Raw genomic sequence first — 20263 nt, 5'->3', positions numbered from 1 at the left:
ACCACAAATATCACAATGTTTTATTTATTAAAAATACATGTCAAACTTTTTATCCATTTAGAGTTACATCTAAAACAAGTTAGTTCCTGTTATCACTTACACGCTTTCTTAAAGCTCAATCTAATTTTAAAGCAAAACAAAATAAAGATAAACATACTTGATTTGTCTTAGAAACCATGAGGCTTTATTAAAATGTCTTTTGAAAAATCTATATGCAGTCTAGCATGTCCAAACTTATGAGTGTGTAAATTAAACACAAATCAGCCATTTTTTTTTTTTTTTAGAGATGTTCTCCTCACGTACCAGTTTGCGTATCTCGCACTCCAGGTTGAGGATGCAGTCGAGTTTCCTCTTCCGGCAGCGCTGGGCGGCGATGCGGTTTTTACTCCGTCGGCGCACGTCGTGGATAAACTCGAGCTGCTCTGACGTCAGCTTGTGCATCTTTACCATCATCTGGAAGTCGTTGCGTGGAAGATTTGTGATTTGATCTACGGGGAAAGGAAGCTTGATCTGCAACGAGACATTAGTTTGGGACACTATTATGATGTTGCCAGAAAGAGATGGAGATACAGCAACGTACCAAACAGTTCAGCTGTCAATGCAAAAACAATCAACATGTAAGTCAGTATTAAAGCAAGTCATTTGCAATACTATCACTGGTCACTTATTCAGAATGTTCTGAATGTTCAATGTGCAATATTATGACTTGCTATATATACTTTATACTGTATACTTGCTGTACATACATACATACTTTTATACTATACGGTATACTCACTTTATAGTGTTTAATGTTATATGTTTGTTTTAATAACACCAGTCAGAAGCAATACTCCTAATTTCATTGTATACAGAGATATACAATGACAATAAAGGCTTTCATTCATTCACTCGTTCATTCATTCATTTGCCATTGGCCTACTGGAGTTTACCTTATAACATGCACATCTGAAAATATCTCACTCCTTTTAAGTCTTTTATGGAAGGGATGCACAGTCTTGTTATTACGTTACACATACAAAAACAACACTGGACATACTGCATCTTTTCTCCTAGCTCTATTATTGGCTGTATACTGTATCATCCAGTTACATAATTGAACATGTCGCACAGTAGTGATGGGAATTTTCAGTGATTCAATTCATTAGGTTTCGTGACAGTGTGCAATCTTTTGACCAGCGATTAAATTAGTTTCATGAACTCTCAGCTTACTTTCTGATGAACTACAATGACATTACATTATTCACGTTAAAGAATAGCTCAGATTTTGAGAAGAATTTTCCATGGAAATGTTATATTAGACTGCAACACTAACACCATTATACTGAAGCCCATTTTCACCAGGTAGGAAAAAATATTATTATAATATTAATGCTGTTTGCACTCTTAAATACCATCTGTATCTTGTCATCTGCACTACCATGGTAACTTGCCCTTACACCTCATTCAGACCTTGTCTCCTTGCACATTACTGACTAATTACCACCTATGTTTGCACTGAGCTGGTCTCTACTTTCTCTACCAGATATATAAACCTCATCTCTGTACAGTGCACCTTATATATCCGTACACTTTGTCATTTGCACTGAGCTGGTCTCTACTTTCTCCACCTCATACCTTGCACATGTATATACATAAATATATATATATATTTATAGACATATTGCTATTTGCACTTCTGGTTAGATGCTAAACTGCATTTCGTTGGCTCTGTACTCGTACTGTGCACAATGACATTAAAGTTTAATCTAATCTAATCCAAAAAAAAAAAAAAACCCTGCATAACATTTTGATGATAGCAGCAGAATGTCAAAAAGATGTCACCTTTTTTTTTATCTCAAAAAGTCTGACTTATTATCTCAAATGTCTGAGTGCTGACACACTGCTGCTGCCAATAGAAAAATATATATCATTTTTAAAAAATTTTAAAATTTAAAAAATAATTTTCTACCTGGTGGAAATGGGCTTGCATAGCATCACCTAAATCCTAAAAATACCCAAAATAAATAAATAAATAAATAAATAAATAAAACAGTCTCATATAAAAGAGTCGGCTCAGAGTTGACCCGTTCCTGAATGACAAATCATTTACTAGACAGCAAACTTTCCTTTTCAAAAACCTAAAATTCAGTCTGGAATGAGATTGAACGCCCTAACACTTATTCCTTTACTCTTACACCCCAGAGGATACTCGCTTTCAAGTCTGAAAAATCTGGCTACAAGAAGTCTCTGGTAAGCTTTAAAGTGAACCTTGAAGTTCACTTTTCCCACCACAAGATGGCAGCAGTGATCCACAAATCTCAGCTTTACTTGGTGACAAAGACAGACTTGGTTAATGCCGACTTCACACCTTAATCATCTAATTCCATCACAGGTAATGAGAGGAAGAGAGAAAGAGAGAGAAGGAGTGAGAGAGATGACAAAAGAACAGAAAGTGAGCATCTCTCCATCTGTCAGGGTGACCGAGGCAGACAGCAGCCGGTAACAGGAAGCAGAGAGACAGCTGGCTCACTCATTTCTTCCTCCATCTCTCATTCACGCTCCTGCTGGGTGATTACTAGCAGGGATGAGTATGCAAATCCATGCCGTTAACGAGCTGGTGCTACAGGGGCTGGCGGCGCAGTCTGTCTGACCATATGACAGACACACACACACACACACATCCATACACACTCTACTCATACACAAAACAGTAGGAATATATTCTCTAAATCTGTTCGATAAGGACATCCTGTTTTGGCAGGTATTTTGATGCCCCACACCGATACTACACCGAAACCTTCACATACCGGGGGGGAGAAAGACGGAGGGAGAAGAGAAGTAGACAATGTGAAAAAAAGAGGAGAGAAAAGGGAACAAAGTGAAGGGATGACACAAACACACACACATAGACACCCCTTTGACTGTGTGTTGCAAATGAGCAAAATGAACAGCAAAGAAGATCCTGAGCTCGGGTTACTGCCTGTATGGAGTTGTGCACGTTTTCCCCGTGTCCATGTTGGTTTCCTCCGGGTTCTCCATTTCTCTGGGTTCTGCCAGTTGGTGGATAGGCCCCGGGATAGCCTTTGAATCCACAGGATAAAGGGCTTACTCAAGCTGAATGTATTTTCTTCTATTTTCCTTGCTCCCAGGTTTGTATACTGTGAACATTACTGCATCTCATTTTCTACTATCATACTACTACTTTCAATTTGCTTTGGGATCAAACTCCATTTTATGCTGACGAGTAGTACAAAAGACCCAAATCGTATTTAAATTCTGTATAAAAATGTACAACTTGTTACAAATTTGCACATTATGGCCACCTGTTCATAATAAGATTTTAAGCTTGGCTGCTTCCCGGTGTTTTGAAAAGATTTTACAATATACAATCTGAGCTACAACATTTTGAAAGGCTGCACAAATTGCAACAGGAGAACCTGCGGCCCTCCAAAGCGAGACTGGGGGAATGGAGAGAAATGGAAAGATGAGGTCACATGGTGGGGGGGCGAAGCGAGGTGTCAGCAGGATGTCTGTATGTAGTGCAAGAGATGACAGAGTGAACACTAGCGGCGCTCATAAATTCAGCCCTGCTGTGCATTCTCACACACTTCCTCCACGCTCGCATTCCCTTCTCTCAAAGGACCGCTGCTCTGGAAATGGGTCTAGACTGAAAAAGTAGGTCTCGTTTGTTACTCCAAGCATCCTGGCCCATTTCTCTCTTACAGCTTGAACAAATGAGGGATTATGGGAATGCGAAGGAGGACCAGAAAGGTCATGAAGTCGTGAGTAACACACCTGTCTGAGGCTCAGGAGTCTCTTCAGCCAGGGATTCTGTTACAGATGAGCTGCGTTTCGTTTTCAGAGCTGTACACACTCTTCAGTAACGAGGCTCACGTTAACACAGATAAGATTGAAAACGGAAACGGGGTGGATTTTGTCCCGGTTTACTTACAAATTTCTCCACTCAAGGCAGAAAATCTTACAGAATCTCTCCTCAGTGGCTGACTAATGCAAGCTCTATGTACACACACACACACACACACACACACACACAGAGAATGACAGACCTATCTTTGGTCACCATGGGGTTCTCACACCACTGGGATCGAAATGGGAACATATATGAGGACATGTTTTTAAATCTTGGTGGGGACAAGCCAAACATCCATTCTTATTATGATGTCCATTATCATTATTTTTCGACCCCTCAACAAGGCACTTGAGCAAAATTATGAAGACAAAATTTTTTTTTTTCTGATCTAATATAAACAGCCGGTCTCTGTGCCTGTGCTCTAGACTAAGACCTCAAGTTTAGGTCTGAATTGCTGGCCATAACGGCGTTATGTGTTTAAGCTCTGTTCAGAAAATTTGATGCTATATTGCCTCACAAACTCCTAACAGCTCTCGAAATCAGCTTAAATATGTGCAGTTAAACTATCATGACAATGAAATTGCGTTTAGAACAAGCTCTTTGGCACGCATCTCGTGCGGTTTTCCGATTTTACCAAAAGAGTCGTCGCACAATAATAACGAGACCACAGTCGGCTCATAGCGAGAACAACGTAAAGCTCTTTGAGTATCGACTTCACTGCTCACTTCCTCCGAGCAACACTTAAGGGGTTAAATTATCTTGCAAGCCAAAAGCAAGAGTGAGCACTTTCTGATCACGCCCACGCACTGATATTGATACTGCTCACAGTCTGATGTACACAGAAAAACACAGGATTTCCTATGTTTCCTATTCCAATTAGATTTTATAACAATATAACTGTAAAATGTATTGTAAATCCATGATACACAGTATATTTACTACATGCTGTTTATACATATATATTTACTGCATGCTCTTATAGGAAAATCATCAGTGATGGGGTGGTGTGAAGCGGAGTTACTGTTACCACCCGAAGTTGATGACTTTCCAACAACAGCTTTGTCCTGAAGCGTTTTATTCCTCTTATACAGCAGCAATTTGTCAACAATTACAATATTTTATTTATTAAAGACAACAGCTTTGTCCTGAAGCGTTTTATTCCTCTTATACAGCAGCAATTTGTCAACAATTACAATGTTTTATTTATTAAAGACACATAATACTTATGTAAATAATAACACATAATTCTCTTTTAATATGTTTAAAGTTAGATTCAATATTATGGAACTTAGATAAAAGAAGTTCGGAGACACTGGACACTGGAGACTCCTTCCAAAAATGCTAAATAAATGTCTCCGCAAAGAAAACTTCAACTGTTAAACGTATCAAATAAAGGATCTTAATGAGACCCAACACAAAAACAAATTTGAACACAGCCAGTTTTAAATAAATTGTCAGTCCAGTGTAAAGTTAATCAAATGTCTCTTAGCCCCGCTCAGCTTTCCAGCCCTCAATCAACTTGTCATTTTTTAAAAAAAATATTTGTCTTTTAGCAAAATTTTTTACACAAAAGTTGAATCACTTGGTGTGATATGCATTATAGTTTCATCATAGTTCAGTATGTGGACTTATGTTTGAGACCTTGGAATTAAGATACTGAACCTCAGAGTTTTGATATCATCAAGGTCAAAGCATATACAACATATGTTTTGTGGTGTTAAGCAATATTTTGGTGTAAAACTTCGGCATGCGAACTGAACTCATTTTTGCCAAAGATGTCAGACAGAACCCTCTCATTTGTGGGTAAAACTCTATCCCTGCAAAATGTTTGTAAAGTACATAAAACGCTGAATTATGGAGCTAGCAAATGTCTAGCATGTTGTCTCGCTATGACCATCCTGCCGATGAGCCTACACTATAATAACTTCCTTCCTTTGCCAAATTCATTGTTTCCAGTGGTGCTATTTTTAAAGCAGTGTTTCACCCAGTCTCCCTCAGGATCTCTCTCTCTCTCTCTCTCTCTCTCTCTCTCGCCTGCCATTTGCTATATAAACACACAGAGGCAGTGTGAGTGCATTTTCCTGTTCCTGATGAGAAAAGTAGGCCGAGAAACATAGAGCAACAGCATGAGAGAGAGAGAAAACCTCCAGGGAATGTGAGGTTAAATTTTTTGAAGAAGCCGCATATATCACAGTGACTTTCCAGTCTTTTTTATTAAAGTTAATTAGATAAGACAGGCTCTGTGACAAAGGTAATGTAGTGAGCATGTAGGAGCGAAAGGGATGGGAAATGAGAGAGACCGGGAGTGTGACAGGTCACGATGATGTGCAAGAATCCAGTCCTCTGAGATTAGCACCTAGCTGCACACAGCATTGGATTAATCTGCCTATTTATTCACCACAACCTTATAATATTATTTTACAGGAACACAGTGTGTGGTTGTGTAAGCGTGAAAAAAATCAACTATTATAACTTATGGTTTTTTTGTTATAATAATTTATATCACTGTTGATTTCTCAAATTTGATTCATGAACAGCTAATTAATAGGGACTTGTATGGGGAACGCTCCACATAATCTAAACCTATTAATAAAACATTTAAAAGAGTATTGTTATTTAACAAAGACAAGTGTATACTCATTGATGCTTGATTGGTGATGCTTTCTGTAATGAGATGTTTATTTCACATTTATGGAAGGAGTCTCCAGTGTCAGCGCTTTGTGACAGTAAATGTTCCACCAGGGGAAAGTCTTCCAGTTTCTTAAGAACATGACAAGCTGCGTTTTTTTGTTTTATTAACTTCAAGAGAGGGAAATAAGAGAGGCTGGTGAGAGAATTGTTTATAGCTGCTATAACATGAGTGAACTTGTTTCGCAACATTAAATAGACTATAACTGTAAACGGATAAAAAGTATGAGGTGTCGTTCTTAATAAAAAACGCAGCAAATGTCTGTGGTATAAGATGTGGTACAGAGCGATGTTCTTTTAATGCTGTGTGTGTGTCTATGAATAGATATAAAAATAGGAAGCCTAATAACTGCACATTACTTGCAGGTTCATGTGTTCTTCTGTGGTGTTAATGCACTATCGCTGGTCATTACCCCGTGTGTGTGACTCAACCTGACAAAACGAGCTGCCTCATTTCTAACGGACTCCCGTTGCCATGGCAACGTGCCAGCTGCCTTCCGCCCAGCCCCCACGCGTACGATTACACGAGGTCCGATCATGTGAAAGCACTCTCTCCTTTTCTTCTCCTCAATCTCTTATTCACAAACCGACTCACCATTCAGACCGCAGGAATTCATCCTTTTCTTCTGACTGAATGGATTCATGTGTCTCGAGTTTTAGTTCTTTATTTAATCGTCTGCTCAATGGTTTGATCAATCAGTTTTAATTCTGAGCTGAATCACCTATTCTTCAGTGAAGGCATTGTTCACAGCACAATGAAAGAAATTATATGAACTGATTAAAAAAAGATAGAAACTATATGACTTAAATTGTGTGTGTGTGTGTGTGTGTGTGTGTGTTAGCAGGCATGAGCTACTGTATGCCTGGTCAGGTGGATTACTGCAAAATGAGAGGATTGGTTTGTCATCCATCTGTGTCAGCAAAGCGAGTGAGAGAGAAAGGGGGGGAGAGAGAGACAAAAATAGAGAGGAAGAGAGAAAGAGAGAAAGACAGAGTGAAACAGAGAGAGAGAGAGAGAAAGAGAGAGAAGAGGAAGCTGCTGTCATCCTCACTAATACTAACAAGCACCACTATTATAATGTATAGTGAGTCAGCTGTGTGTGATTGGCATTAGTCAGAAAAATAACCAACAAAAAAAACACTGCATGTTTAACATACTGCAAAACACACACACACACGTTTGTCTTACTATCCTTGTGAGGACCTTCCATTGAAATACCTATTAATGCAGCTAATTAATGCTATATAACACCAAAAACTAACCATAACCTTTACATCAGGAACCAACTTGACTTATTTAGTTTTTTAGATAAAAGCTGCAGATTTTGAAAAAGCGGTTTTCCTCATACATCCCAGCCAAATGTCCCCACGGGGTCAAGACTGTCAGATATTCCTATCCTCGTGGGGGCATTTTGTCACATGCATGAACAAATTCACACACTCATTGATTTTGGGAGGTGGGAGAAAACCTGGAGAACCCGGAGAAAACCCACATGGACACGAAACTCCACAAGGATAGCAAATCAGGATCGAACAAGGGACCATGAAGCTGTGAGCAGGTAACACTACCTGCTACCTAGCGTCTGACAAAATATCTGTGTACAAATAGTTTTGAACTACTGTGCCGTATTGGTTACATAACTATCAAAACCGAACAAAATATATTATATTACTTTGTAATTGTCGATAACTTATTTACGGAAGTTTATAGGTTAGATAGTGTTATATAAAAGAGGTGTGCATTTAAGGGTTAAGAGAAAAGCCTGTGTGCAGGCTAGACCATCAGCATGCATATTTCTTTAAAAATGTGGGCTGTGATATGGTTTGGCAGTTACATTGTGTACAGCCAAAAGTCATGTAATTTGTCAAATAGTAAGAAAGGCATGAAAATCGTATTTGACAAATCACAAGACCCAAAAGAAGCAACAGCCCTACCCACACATCCTTAACATGCATGCGCCCAAACACAGACACGTGAACAAGTAAACAAGCCTATAATCTCCAGATTACTGTTGACTTGGCAGAGATTGGTGAGAGTGTGCTATTTGGACATATAAGCAGGATTGAAAAAGGACATGCCAGTTTTATGTGGTGCGTTATGGCTAAGGAAGACATTTATAGAAGGTTCATGAGCTATGAAAAAGACCACAGATCTATCTTCTCTCTTTTTATCTCTATCTGACATACCCAGGCTCTCAGGATAAAAGATGGAGCCTTGACCAATCGGAATGCTTGTTGGGAAGCCACCTCCTTATTAGTGATGCTGTGTGCAGTTAAAGTGAGTGAAGCTTCATTAAGCCTACGCTAGACTCCATCACATGACCAGGCTTTTGCAGTGCACTACACTGAGTGAGTTAGCACTATGCGCTATGCGTGTGTGTGCACTTTACATTATCATATGACCTGCTTCACAGACGGCAGATAAATATCTAGGTGCTCACAACCACCTAACAATATCACTGTAAATCACATCTGAACCAGGGCATTCTACAGACACACTTATCATTATTGTGTTCATTGCCACATCATAAATTACTGCACAGGACTTTGGTAAATCATCTGTTCCGCAGGAGGAAAACGGAGACTAAGCACCTGTTGGAATTGATGAACAGAACACTCAGTAAATTGACTTTTGCAAAACCATAATCTAAACACTGATGGACCTAGTTTTGCTGCTACCGCTGTCTGCTTGACAGATTAAATCAGCCACAGAGAGTAGACAGATCACTTACTTCTGATCCTTGCTCCTGAACATGGCAGGACTCACTGTCTGCTTCAGAGAAGGATCCAGACTCATCGCTTGAGTTGGTTCCGTATGCCTGCTCGCACTTGATTTTTGGCCTTGCTGGGCCAAACAGCACGTCAGTACCTGTGCCCAGTTCCTGTGGGTCAGTTGGCATGCAACGAGTCATGTTGGAGCAGGGTGACGAAGAGAACTCAAACTGGGGCAGGCTGCAGGGAGAGCCCCCACTGCCATCCTCGGCATAGGAATACGACGAGCAGGAGCTGGAGGTGCGGGTGCGTGTCTCAGAGGGTGGTGAGCGTGGGCACACCTTTATGGGCACAGGGCAGCTGGTGTTGGGCCTTTGGCGGCACAGAAGCGTTGGCACTTCGCCGGAAGCAGCACCGGGGGAAAAAATCTGTGAGCTGGGCAGTGACTGGCTACCTCCAATCAACAGTCCTTTGGGCAGGTGGTCGGCCAACTCCTTGTCATGGGAGTTGCTGCCTGGGTAGGAATGGGCAGGTGTGGGCAGCTGCTCACAGGCTCCTGACGAAAAGATGACGCTGCGCCGGTCTAACTCTGTTTCCTGCTTACACACACCATCACAGGACGCCGGCCTCAGAGACAGTCCTGTGGAGAAGCTGTCAGCATCTTTGGGGAAGGCCACAGGCACCTGTGAAGGCCTGTAGTCCTTTTTGTGCTCTCCCTGAGTGCTTGCTTTGACCTGGGCGCAGGCCAGTCTGCTGGCGTTAAGCTGCTGGGAAGTGTTGGCCAAGTCTGAGATGCCGCGCTTGAAGAGACCATGCAGTCCATTGCCATCCAACTCCATGTTGGCCGTGCCGTTGTCCTTGTCCCTGCCATCGTCCTCATCGCCTGACAGACCCAGTGTGATGGGCTCGTCCTCGCCCTCCTGCGGCTCCTGCTTGATGTGAGTCACAGCTGGCCCGCTGAGCAATGTGCTTGGGAAACCTGAGGTACTACTGGTATGTGAGGAGCTCTCGTTGGTGTTGTGCTTACTACAAGCCCACTGGTACTTCCTGTACTTGGGGCATCGTGGCAGATCCGAGGTGACCTGCTGTTCTGAGTCCACTTGGCCATCTGGGAAGTCAGCGCTGGCTACCAGCCGCTCATGGTCTGGCCGCCGCAGAGCATTGAGGGCATCTGGATGGCGGCGAGAGCGTGGAGAAGCGGCCCAAGTCGCTGGTGCATTCGTTGTCATGACCGATGCCTCAGCTTGCATGCTCTCATCTTCTGAATGGTTGCTCTCTGGCACCACCTTTTGGCAGAGCAGGGCCCTGTCTTCCTCACTCCGCAGTTGTGCCTCCAGAAAACGGAAGCAGGAGTCCTCTAGGTTGTGCATGCGCAGGAAGTCGGCACAGCGTATCACTTCCTGGATGTTGTCACGGCTGAGCAGCAACTTGGCTGTGTAGGCAAACTGCAACAATGGAGCGAAGCCCCTGGCAGTGACCTGCAAACACACACACAAAACACAGTGGAAAATGTTAATGATACCATCAGCAATGGCATTGTTCTAGGCACTTGGAGTGTGCAGACGCAAATTGACAGCTCTAATGACCATAAACAAAAAAGTAATCTTACATTGGGTCAGCACTGAATGTTCTACAGTATAAAATGGCCAAAAATAGAAGCAGCAGTCCAGCAGGTAACAATCAACTAAATTCCACCCCTTGTCCCAGACTGACTATTTTCTGTCCTGGGCTGGCCTTTTTCATCCTCTGACTGGCTGAACAGATGGTGCCCCCTGCCTAGCCTTGGTGGTATGACAGTGCAAGGAGCACAGGACCATATGGGACTGTCTGGGTACTGTCAGCCCAAATGCATGGGGCATGGGAGATGGATGAAGAGAGGGAAGGACAGAGATTGAAGCCCTTTGAACCTAGTGCAGGTCATTAAGGAAATGTCTGAGTCTGTAAAGTCTTGCTGACTTATAGTACAATGGACGTGTCAATGTATAGACCTATACATATAGAAGCTGGGTTAAGAATCAGACTTGAAACTTCACAAAAGCAGTTGTCCCTTTGTCCCTCACTTTCTCCACCTTTTCTCCTTCTCCATCTTTTTTGTTCCTGTTGCCCCTCTCGTAGGTATATTAGTTATGCTCATAATTTAATTATTGGTCATGTCTCATGTAACACCATAACCTTGGGAAACAATTTATAATAAAAACGTAAAAATGTGAGCAATTTATATGACAATAAAATTGATATTGGCTCTGCCTGTCTGAGTTATGAGTCATGTTTTGGCCCTGCGTTATGCTTGTGAGCCACACACACTACTAGGTGTTCTCTACTCCATGGAGTATTGCAATGACTCAACTTTGATCTGGGCCAGTATTGTTTCCATGTACAAAGCAGTCTCTTTTTTCTGCCGGGGTGACATAAAATCTGGCAACGTGACTTATCTCAGTACAGAGTCTCAAGAGCACTGGAGAAACACTTTGTTCTGAATAGTGCTGGAGAAAGCCGTCTTCACTCACTGTTTGGATCTATTGTTTACACAGAGAGCTCTGCATGGGAAGGCTCCCTGAATTGTGAGCATACTCTGGCTGGTTGTCCTTAAGAGCCCGAATTTGGAAAGATTAAGCACCATAAACTGCACAGTTTGCTGTGTGTGAATTTTTCCATGTGGAACAACATGCAAATGTGGATGGAGTACAAAGCCAGACGCAGGCAGAAGGGAATGCCTGGACCAGGTGAATCATTTGCAGAGATATGTGTCTAAACACCACTTACACCAGGAGAGAACACATACCCATATATATACACACACTGCAAACCAAATGCTATATGGAGTCTGAGTAAAATTTGCAACAACGACCAGCTGAATCAGAAAATGAAAATTTGTTTTGTTGTGTCGTCAAGTTAAAATTTAAGAGCTGAAGCCACAGTGTCTACAAGGCTTCCTAGTAAAAACTCATAGGGGGCCTTGGATGGCAGGTTCTCCACATAAACAGATTAAAAACTTGTTATTTAACAAAGAAAGTTGTATAACATGTTGAGATGATGACATTTTCTGTAAGGAGATGTATATTTGATATTTACAGAAGGAGTCTCCAGTGTCACTGCTTTATAATGGTTAGAAGTTTTCTGACATGGCAAAGTCTTTGCCTTTACTTTCCTGTTTTTTGGCCAGAAAAATGTTTAACTTCAAGAAAGTTTATAGCTCCTATAATGTAAGTGATCTAACAGGAACTAACTTGTTCAAATGCCCTCAAGTGTTTATTCCCTTACTTAACTACCTTGCTGTAATACTACAAGTAGCTTGTATCAACACTAACACCAGAAATATACTATTACAAATCCTTTATCTTGATTCTGCACCTCTTCATATGATACCATTTAATAAAATCCTCTATGCTTTGCACACTTCCTGTGCGTATGATGTTATCTGATAAAGACAGACTTCTGTTTGTTAGATATAAAAGCAAATCTGTGATGCGAAGCTGGATACCAACAAAGGAGCGCAAGAAATATGTGTGTCTGTGGGTGTGTGTGTCTGAGGGAGAGAAACAGAGTGGGTTGGGATGATGTCATTATGGAAGGACTTTAATAGTACATTCAGTCCTGTTTGTAAATTCACTACTGAAATTAGAGATCACAGCACGGCAGTGTGCCGGAAGATTTTCCAATGTACATGACAATTTTAAGGCTTAAACACATATCACGGGCAATAAAGAGCAGCGAGACGGGCAGGGCTGTCTGGCTTCCAGTAGGTAACTGTAGGAGCTGGCAGAGAGAGTGAGAGAGAGAGAGGGAGAGAGAGAGAGATGCAGACAGGGAGAAAGCAGCAGCAGTGATCAGTCATTGTTGAGAGGAAGCTGCTGACTCGTAATCTCTGGTGGGGGGATGGAAGTGTGTGTCTATGTGTATATATATATATATATATATATATATATATATATATATATATATATATATATGTGTATATATATATATATATATATATATATATATATATATATATATATATGTGTGTGTGTGTGTGTGTGTGTGTGTGTGTGTGTGTGTGCATGCATGAGCATGTGTGTAGAAAGGGGGCAGGGAAGAGCCTCTGACTGGACACACATGATCATGCTAGTAGGGCGACAAAGATAGAAAAGAAAGGTTTAAAACAAAAAAAGGGGGAGAGGGAAATAAATACAGATCCTAAGTGTATGTCTCTGTCTCTATCTTTCTTTTTTATCCGATCTCTCTTGGTGAGCAGAAGTGCTGAGCGCACGCTGGATCTGCTTTCAGCTGACATCAGCAGCTGCAGCCCACAGCAGCACATCACTATGGAGCCTGCACCATCTGTGACACACACACTCTCTCTCTCTGAAACATATATACACACGCATTCCTCCTTTCCTATCCAGACACACCAACTGAGTGAGATGGGGAATGAAGGAGGAGTAGTGGATCAAGAGATAGAGAGAGGGATAAAAGAGGGAAGATAGAGAGACACACACAAGACACAAAGGCATCCACAGATCACTATGGTAGAGAGAAAATGAGGAAATGAAAGACGATTACTGAAGGAAAGTGGGGAAATTAAGGAAGTGAGGCTCATTAACAGAAGGACTTTGACATATGAAGCGGCGGTCTCTTAACTGCGAATACTATACGTACACAAAGACCCCCATATATCAGCGTGACAGAACTGGGTCATTTATTCTAATCCAAACCTGCTCTCTCTCTGTCTCTCTCTCTCTCTCTCTCTCTTGCTCTCTCTGTGACTTTTTTTTTTCTAAGTGGTCATATCATAGTAGGAAATAATACAAAGAGACCTCACACAGCCTTAAAAATCAAGCAGGAATCCCGCCAAAATAACCCCTTCTGTAAGCAGGTCATGGAAAGCAGTCGACCCCCAAGTTTCTCTCTCTCTCTCTCTCTCTCTCTCATGCACGCACACACACACACACACACACACACACACAGAGTCACAATCATCTCACCCCACCCGAGCACTCTACATACTTTTACGCTTGCACTCTTCCATTCTCCTACATCACCCTTTCGGCCCTCTATAGCAGAGGTGTCTAATTGATGCAAATGTGCTCGGGTGAATTCCTGCATGTCATGAATGCTAACGAGTCAAAAGCACGCATGACAATGACGCTGAGTGTGTACGCACACACACACACACACACAGACCAGCACCAGGAGATGGCTGAGATATGAAATCTGCTGACTAACATGACTAGCCTTCAAATCCAGACACAATAATGCATGTCTCATTTCACTATTTTTTGCACCTCCTTTCCAGAAGAAGTGCACAAATGAGTGCATTTGGTGCACGATTACAGCGAGTTCACACAAGTTTTCGATCCCAAAATATTGCTAAATATTGCTATCTTAGCACAATAAGACAATATAGTAAGCACAATGCATAAGCTACACGACTTAGAATCTTTCTAAAACAATACTAACCTATATGAATCATATTAAGTCAACATTTTACTTTTAGTCTCAAAGAAATTTTACATCTATTATGTATATTAGCATAAATTGAGCTTACAGCTGGGGTATAGCCGTCAATATTTTTTCAATTTAAGTGTGATTTGAGTGTGATTTTTAAGTGTGATAACTTTCTAAGGTTATGACACAGCAGAAACCTATTTTTTAGCACATAATTATCTGTTGCAGCATTTTATTTTATAGCAACTGACTGTAGCTAATCAATACTCCAAATGAATTTGAAATATATAGTGTATTAGGAAAATTAAAGTTATTATTATTTTTTTAAGTGGGCAGTACTATCCCATGCAAGTATTGTAAACATAGTTTTTCCTTATTCAATAATGAATTGCTTTACATGCTGTTTTATTAATAAATTATGTCATTAGATAACTACACTTTTACCCCCACCTTATCAGGAACTCTTAGAATGTACTTCATTATGATTCATATTATATGAAAAAATATAAAGGATTAAATTTAGTGATGAGGCACAGTTAGCGTTCAGACATTTTCTTAAAATTTTACTCAATTTTACATTAAAAAAAAAAAGAAAAAAAAAAAATCAAACCACACTGACCTCATTCCTTTAAATTTGTCCAAGTTTTATTGAGATCAGTATCAATCCAGTATCAATCTGGGTCAATTCCCAGTCTATTAATATGCAAATTTAATCCAAATTCTACTTATGACCTTTCCTCATCATTTACATACTGGAAGCTGATAGGCTTAGAATTTATAACACAATAAAACTTGTTCACAATTTCCAATGAGATTCTAAGCTCCTCCTGTTTCTTATAACAATGAACAAACTTCATATTTATATCATAACTATATTCATTTTTTAAAAATCGGTTTATATGGAGAATCCACCCTAAAATTCCCTGTGTAAACTGTTACTATAGAAACCGTAATGTATTAGAACAAGTGTATTAATTAATCACGGGATGTACATCTGACCAATCAGAACTGAGAATTTAGCAATGCTGTGATATAATGGCCAATAAACTATCAGCACCACACAGTTTCAAATTTTGGATCATGATGAGGTTGCATAGTTGCTCTGAGTTTATTATATATATATATATATATATATATATTTTTTTTTTAATCAAGTATCCTTCTAATATAAATCTGCAGATTTGAAGAACAAATGATTTCACACACTGGGGGTGGCTTTTTACTCGGCACAAAAGCTGTAACAAAGGACAATAAGACCACATGCTGAAATCGGCTCAGGAATGTGATTCTCCTTTTAATGAAGTGTTTATAGCACATCCACACATAGTATTACACTGCTCTGATTATGGGGAGTTAGCACTCTTGGTGGATTAAATCAGAGCGTAATAATTAATCCCTCCAGACTGTAGATTTACCGCCGAGCTACAGACAGAGAGAAGTCGTGACCTCGGCGTCCCCGAAATGAGGACTTCCTCTGTGTCTCCAGAGACTTCACAAGGGGTCGCACTCTCTGAAATACGCTGTTGCTGGTTTTGTTTTAACAGAGAAACACGTCCTTCCTGTCTCACAGCTGCTTACTGTGTGTATGTGAGAGTGTGTGTGTGTGTGTGTGTGTGTCTGTCCTCCATCCTCATTTCGCCCTCTTCTTTGTTTTAGTCCCTCTTTCTCTCGTCACCTGAGTCTCTCGCTCCTTCTGTTTCTGTCTACTGCACTCACTCTGTATATAAACACTGCTGGTTTTTTTCAACACCTGGACTTTCTTATGTTTTATTACTGTTTATTCACTTTTAGCGCTGCAGACGAAACAAAGTGGTAAAGTATTAAACAAGTGTTTCATCAAAGACCTATATTGTTGTATTTAAGGACTTGAGAGTCTAAATGCTTTGTTAAAGCACAGGTGCACTTGGAGCATAAACCTGTTAAACCTGGAGACTCACATTAATGCTAGTATTAATTATTAGATAAATATAAAGGTTTCATTAAAGTGATCAAGATGTCCGACTCTTCCAAATAGCTCTAGATTGTATCCAATAAAATAGACGGAAAAATATTTCTCAGCTTACTTTTTTCGATATTCTCTACCTTGAGTTTCTAATTTTAGAATTTCTATTTTAGCGCAGAAGTTCAAATTTTAATTACTTAAAAGGTGCATCTGTATATTAACAAGACTATAATTTCATATGCCACAAACCAGAACAAACAATAGCAGTAGCTCTACATGCGGTCATATTGTATAAACGACAGGAAGTTAAAATGATTGCTTTCTTAAGCAAAGAAAATCAACAGGCAAAATAATCATTTTACTATAAACCTTTATCTACAGTTATATTTTGTCCTCACTGACGTTTAACTGGCGTCCCATCAAGGGTGTATTATTTCCTTGCTCCCAGTGTTCCCGGGATAGGCTCCGGATCCACCTTGACCCAGACCAGGATAAAGCGCTTATTGAAGATGAATGATATCAAACTAAATTAAAACTTCCCAACCTGAAAATCATGTAAAAATCTGCCTTCAACTTATGTTGAAGGCTTCCTGTTCACTATATACGCTCAACACACAGGGTATGACATAGTGGCGTTCTAAATCTTATGTAGTGCACAATATACCCAATAAAACCTTATTTTAGTTTCAGCCCCAGAAAAAAAAAGACACTCCAGTAAGAGACAGAGTTGGAATTTACGTGGAATATCACCTATACTACACATACGTGGCTTATTCTTCAATATTAATTAGAAAATGGATGCCTAACACAAAAATATGTGAAATTAAAGTATGCCATAAATGACAAGAAGTGAAAATGGTCTTTATATTTTGACATAATATAGACTTACTGTATATTTGGTGACAAAACATGGAATAGTAATTAGGGATGGGCAAAATGACAAAAATATCATATCACAATTATTAAAGGTATTACTATGATACACAATATGTATCACGATATATAGGTTTGCTCAAAAGCTGCCAGCAATAGAGCTACATAAGAAACTGGTAGAACTACATTTGTCTATAATTAATTAACAAATTCACATTAATTAAAAAAAAATAAACATTAATTAAAAATATTTATTTATTAAAATAATTGTAAAATATTTAACATAGAAAAGAAATTATTATTAATTATTATAAATTATTAAAAATAAATTATTATTATACATTTATTTATTTAGTTAATTTAGTATATTTTTAGTACAAAATTTTAACATCACATCAGTTACTTTCAGTCAGTTTGCAATTATTTAAAAAAAAAGTTTACAAATTTTATAAAACAATATCACGATATTGAAAAAGTGTATTATAATATAAATATTATATTATCGTATCGCCCAGCCTGAATGTCCCTGTTACTGTCCTTTTTACTCATTGTGAGTGTGTTAGTGGCGGTGTGTGCATCAATCCTTAGGATTACAGCTCTTGACCCACTAAGCAACATGTTTGTATGTGTATGTGACTCTCTCTCTCTCTCTCTCTCTCTGTGTGTTTGTATGTGTGCGTGTGTGTATGTGTGTGTGTGAGAGAGAGAGAGAGAGAGAGAAAGAGAGAACCATTAATACCTGCCTAACATTTACCTTTTAACCCTCCTTAAATCCTCAGCCCTTACAAGTTCTTTTCCAAATAAGGCCTGGCTGTCAGACAGACCGGAGAAAAGGATTAGTCTTTATTTAGTTTGACCGAGTCGTGGCCTCAGATTCCTCCAAAAACCACACACTCATTGCTCGTCATCAATAATGGCGCTAATCACGTCCATACCTCAGCTAATGAGTAATGAAAGGTGCTTCAGGGTGAGGCTGACAAGCGAGTGACTTTCAATGTGGTTTGATGACTAGCATATACATCCAGTGGCAGCTCAGCTGTCTGTCTTATGGAACAAATGATTGTGAGTTTACAGCCAAAGGCAATCACAAAGAGAGTTCTTGACTAGTGATTAAATTGTTCCATTCAATTTACTGAATTATTTGAACTGTTTCAGTGAATCAAACATTTGATTCAACCAAATCAGTCTCTTTAAAACAACAGCAAAAAAAGCCAAAACATTTGTGAAATGTGAGTACATGTACATTTTTAGTTTTGTCGTACCCTCTATAACCTAAATGAACAAACTCTGAGTGGATTATGGGATTGGCTTTTGATTCACTGGTTCGACTCACTGAGTGAGTCAAATGCGTAGACCGCTCTGTATTTAACCTGTGATCATCATGGACTCAGTTTGGCTCAATTTGATTTCACTAGTCGGAGCCTAGAGCACATGGATCTGAAGGTTTTTATCAGTTTAAATCTGGATTGTTAGCTAGATGTTTGAAACCAATAACACCAACATTGTGTAGACACCACAGAATGTTTGATTCAGATCGACTTGTGAATCAGTTAGACTAATTCATTAAAAAGAATCAGTACAAAAGAATGATTCGTTGACAGGTTTTTTTTTTTTTTTTGACTCTCAGCTGCTCAGTTACTTCATCTCACATCAGTAATCAGTTAGACAAAAATGTCTGCCAAACCAAGATGTAGATTAAATCAAAGATGGAGGAGTGGAAACTCCACATTATAGTGGGTGAGACCTCATCCTGCCACGTCCCTGAGAAAATTCAGTTTTAGGGCTAATGTAAAAGGTGATGCTGCTATTTTCCATGTACCTCTCAGTCACTTTACATCCGTGGGAGCTAAAATATGCAAAGTCTAAACACACCTCTGGGTCGTGATAATTAACTTCAACGTGGCACAAATTGAAAACATTTGCTTTCCTTTTCTTGTCTGAAATGTTAAGAATGTACAGTTACTAGCACATAATGAAAATGAATGCTGTGTGTAAGTGTGTGTGTGTGTGTGTTTCAATAGTAATTTATCCTCCATTGTGCTTTGATATACTACTGTGAATTAGAGAAATAGTTCTGGAGCCATGATGCTAATGTACCTAACAAGTAAAGGAAGTTCTAGCTCCAGTGAACTCAAACTACACAAAATGGAACTGTATTATCATCCGAATCCTCACTAACGCATAAATCTGCTTTTAAACTTGAAAGCCACGTCCACGATCATACTCTGTGCAGAGGAAGAAAGTGATTCTGCTTCAAGATGGAGCTCTTTGACCTCCTTTTGTCCATTTTAATCCATAACGTTATGTCATACAATGCCAGAAACCATTAAGCAAACCTGTTTGAGATACTGAACAGTCTTAGACGAGTGTGTGATGATTTAGACATGCAGATTGAACATGCACGTTGCTAAAATAGAGACTGAAAACTTCTCTTACTTGCTTGCTGCATTAGCCTTGCAGATCCAGTGCAAAATTAAAGAAGATACTAAGCATGCCTAGGTTAAAGTTAGAGCAATCATGCATGTGTTTGTGTGTGCATGTTTTAGTCTTTTAATTGGAAAGGATTGGCCTCTTTTTTGACAGGAAAATCCCAATGTCTAAACAAACCACCAAATATGATTTAAGTTTATATGAAAAACTAAAAGGGGCCAATTTTTTCGTTTTGGTTATTGAGGTTAAACTCAGGGTTGGGTGTAGACAACGCAGCCTTTTACTATAGTAACACACAGGTCAATGCTAAAACCTATTTCAAAACAATATGGGGTGTG

At 39.6% G+C, this 20263-nt stretch overlaps 1 protein-coding gene across 1 annotated transcript in view; it reads right to left on the bottom strand.

The window, feature by feature from the left end:
• The window catches only part of bach2b (BTB and CNC homology 1, basic leucine zipper transcription factor 2b), a 109832-nt gene that overhangs the window by 1742 nt on the left and 87827 nt on the right, over positions 1–20263 (bottom strand). The window contains exons 3-4 of the mRNA XM_034302184.2: positions 9274–10731; positions 304–510 (exon numbers count right to left, since the gene is read on the bottom strand). Of these exons, the coding sequence (XP_034158075.1) occupies positions 304–510; positions 9274–10731 (1665 nt within the window). The remainder of the gene's footprint in view (positions 1–303; positions 511–9273; positions 10732–20263) is intronic.

This window comes from Pangasianodon hypophthalmus, chromosome 30, assembly GCF_027358585.1.
Source record: "Pangasianodon hypophthalmus isolate fPanHyp1 chromosome 30, fPanHyp1.pri, whole genome shotgun sequence".
Taxonomy (NCBI): domain Eukaryota; kingdom Metazoa; phylum Chordata; class Actinopteri; order Siluriformes; family Pangasiidae; genus Pangasianodon; species Pangasianodon hypophthalmus.
Note: the sequence above shows the minus strand (reverse complement) of the source record. Positions and strands in the feature narration are given on the sequence as shown.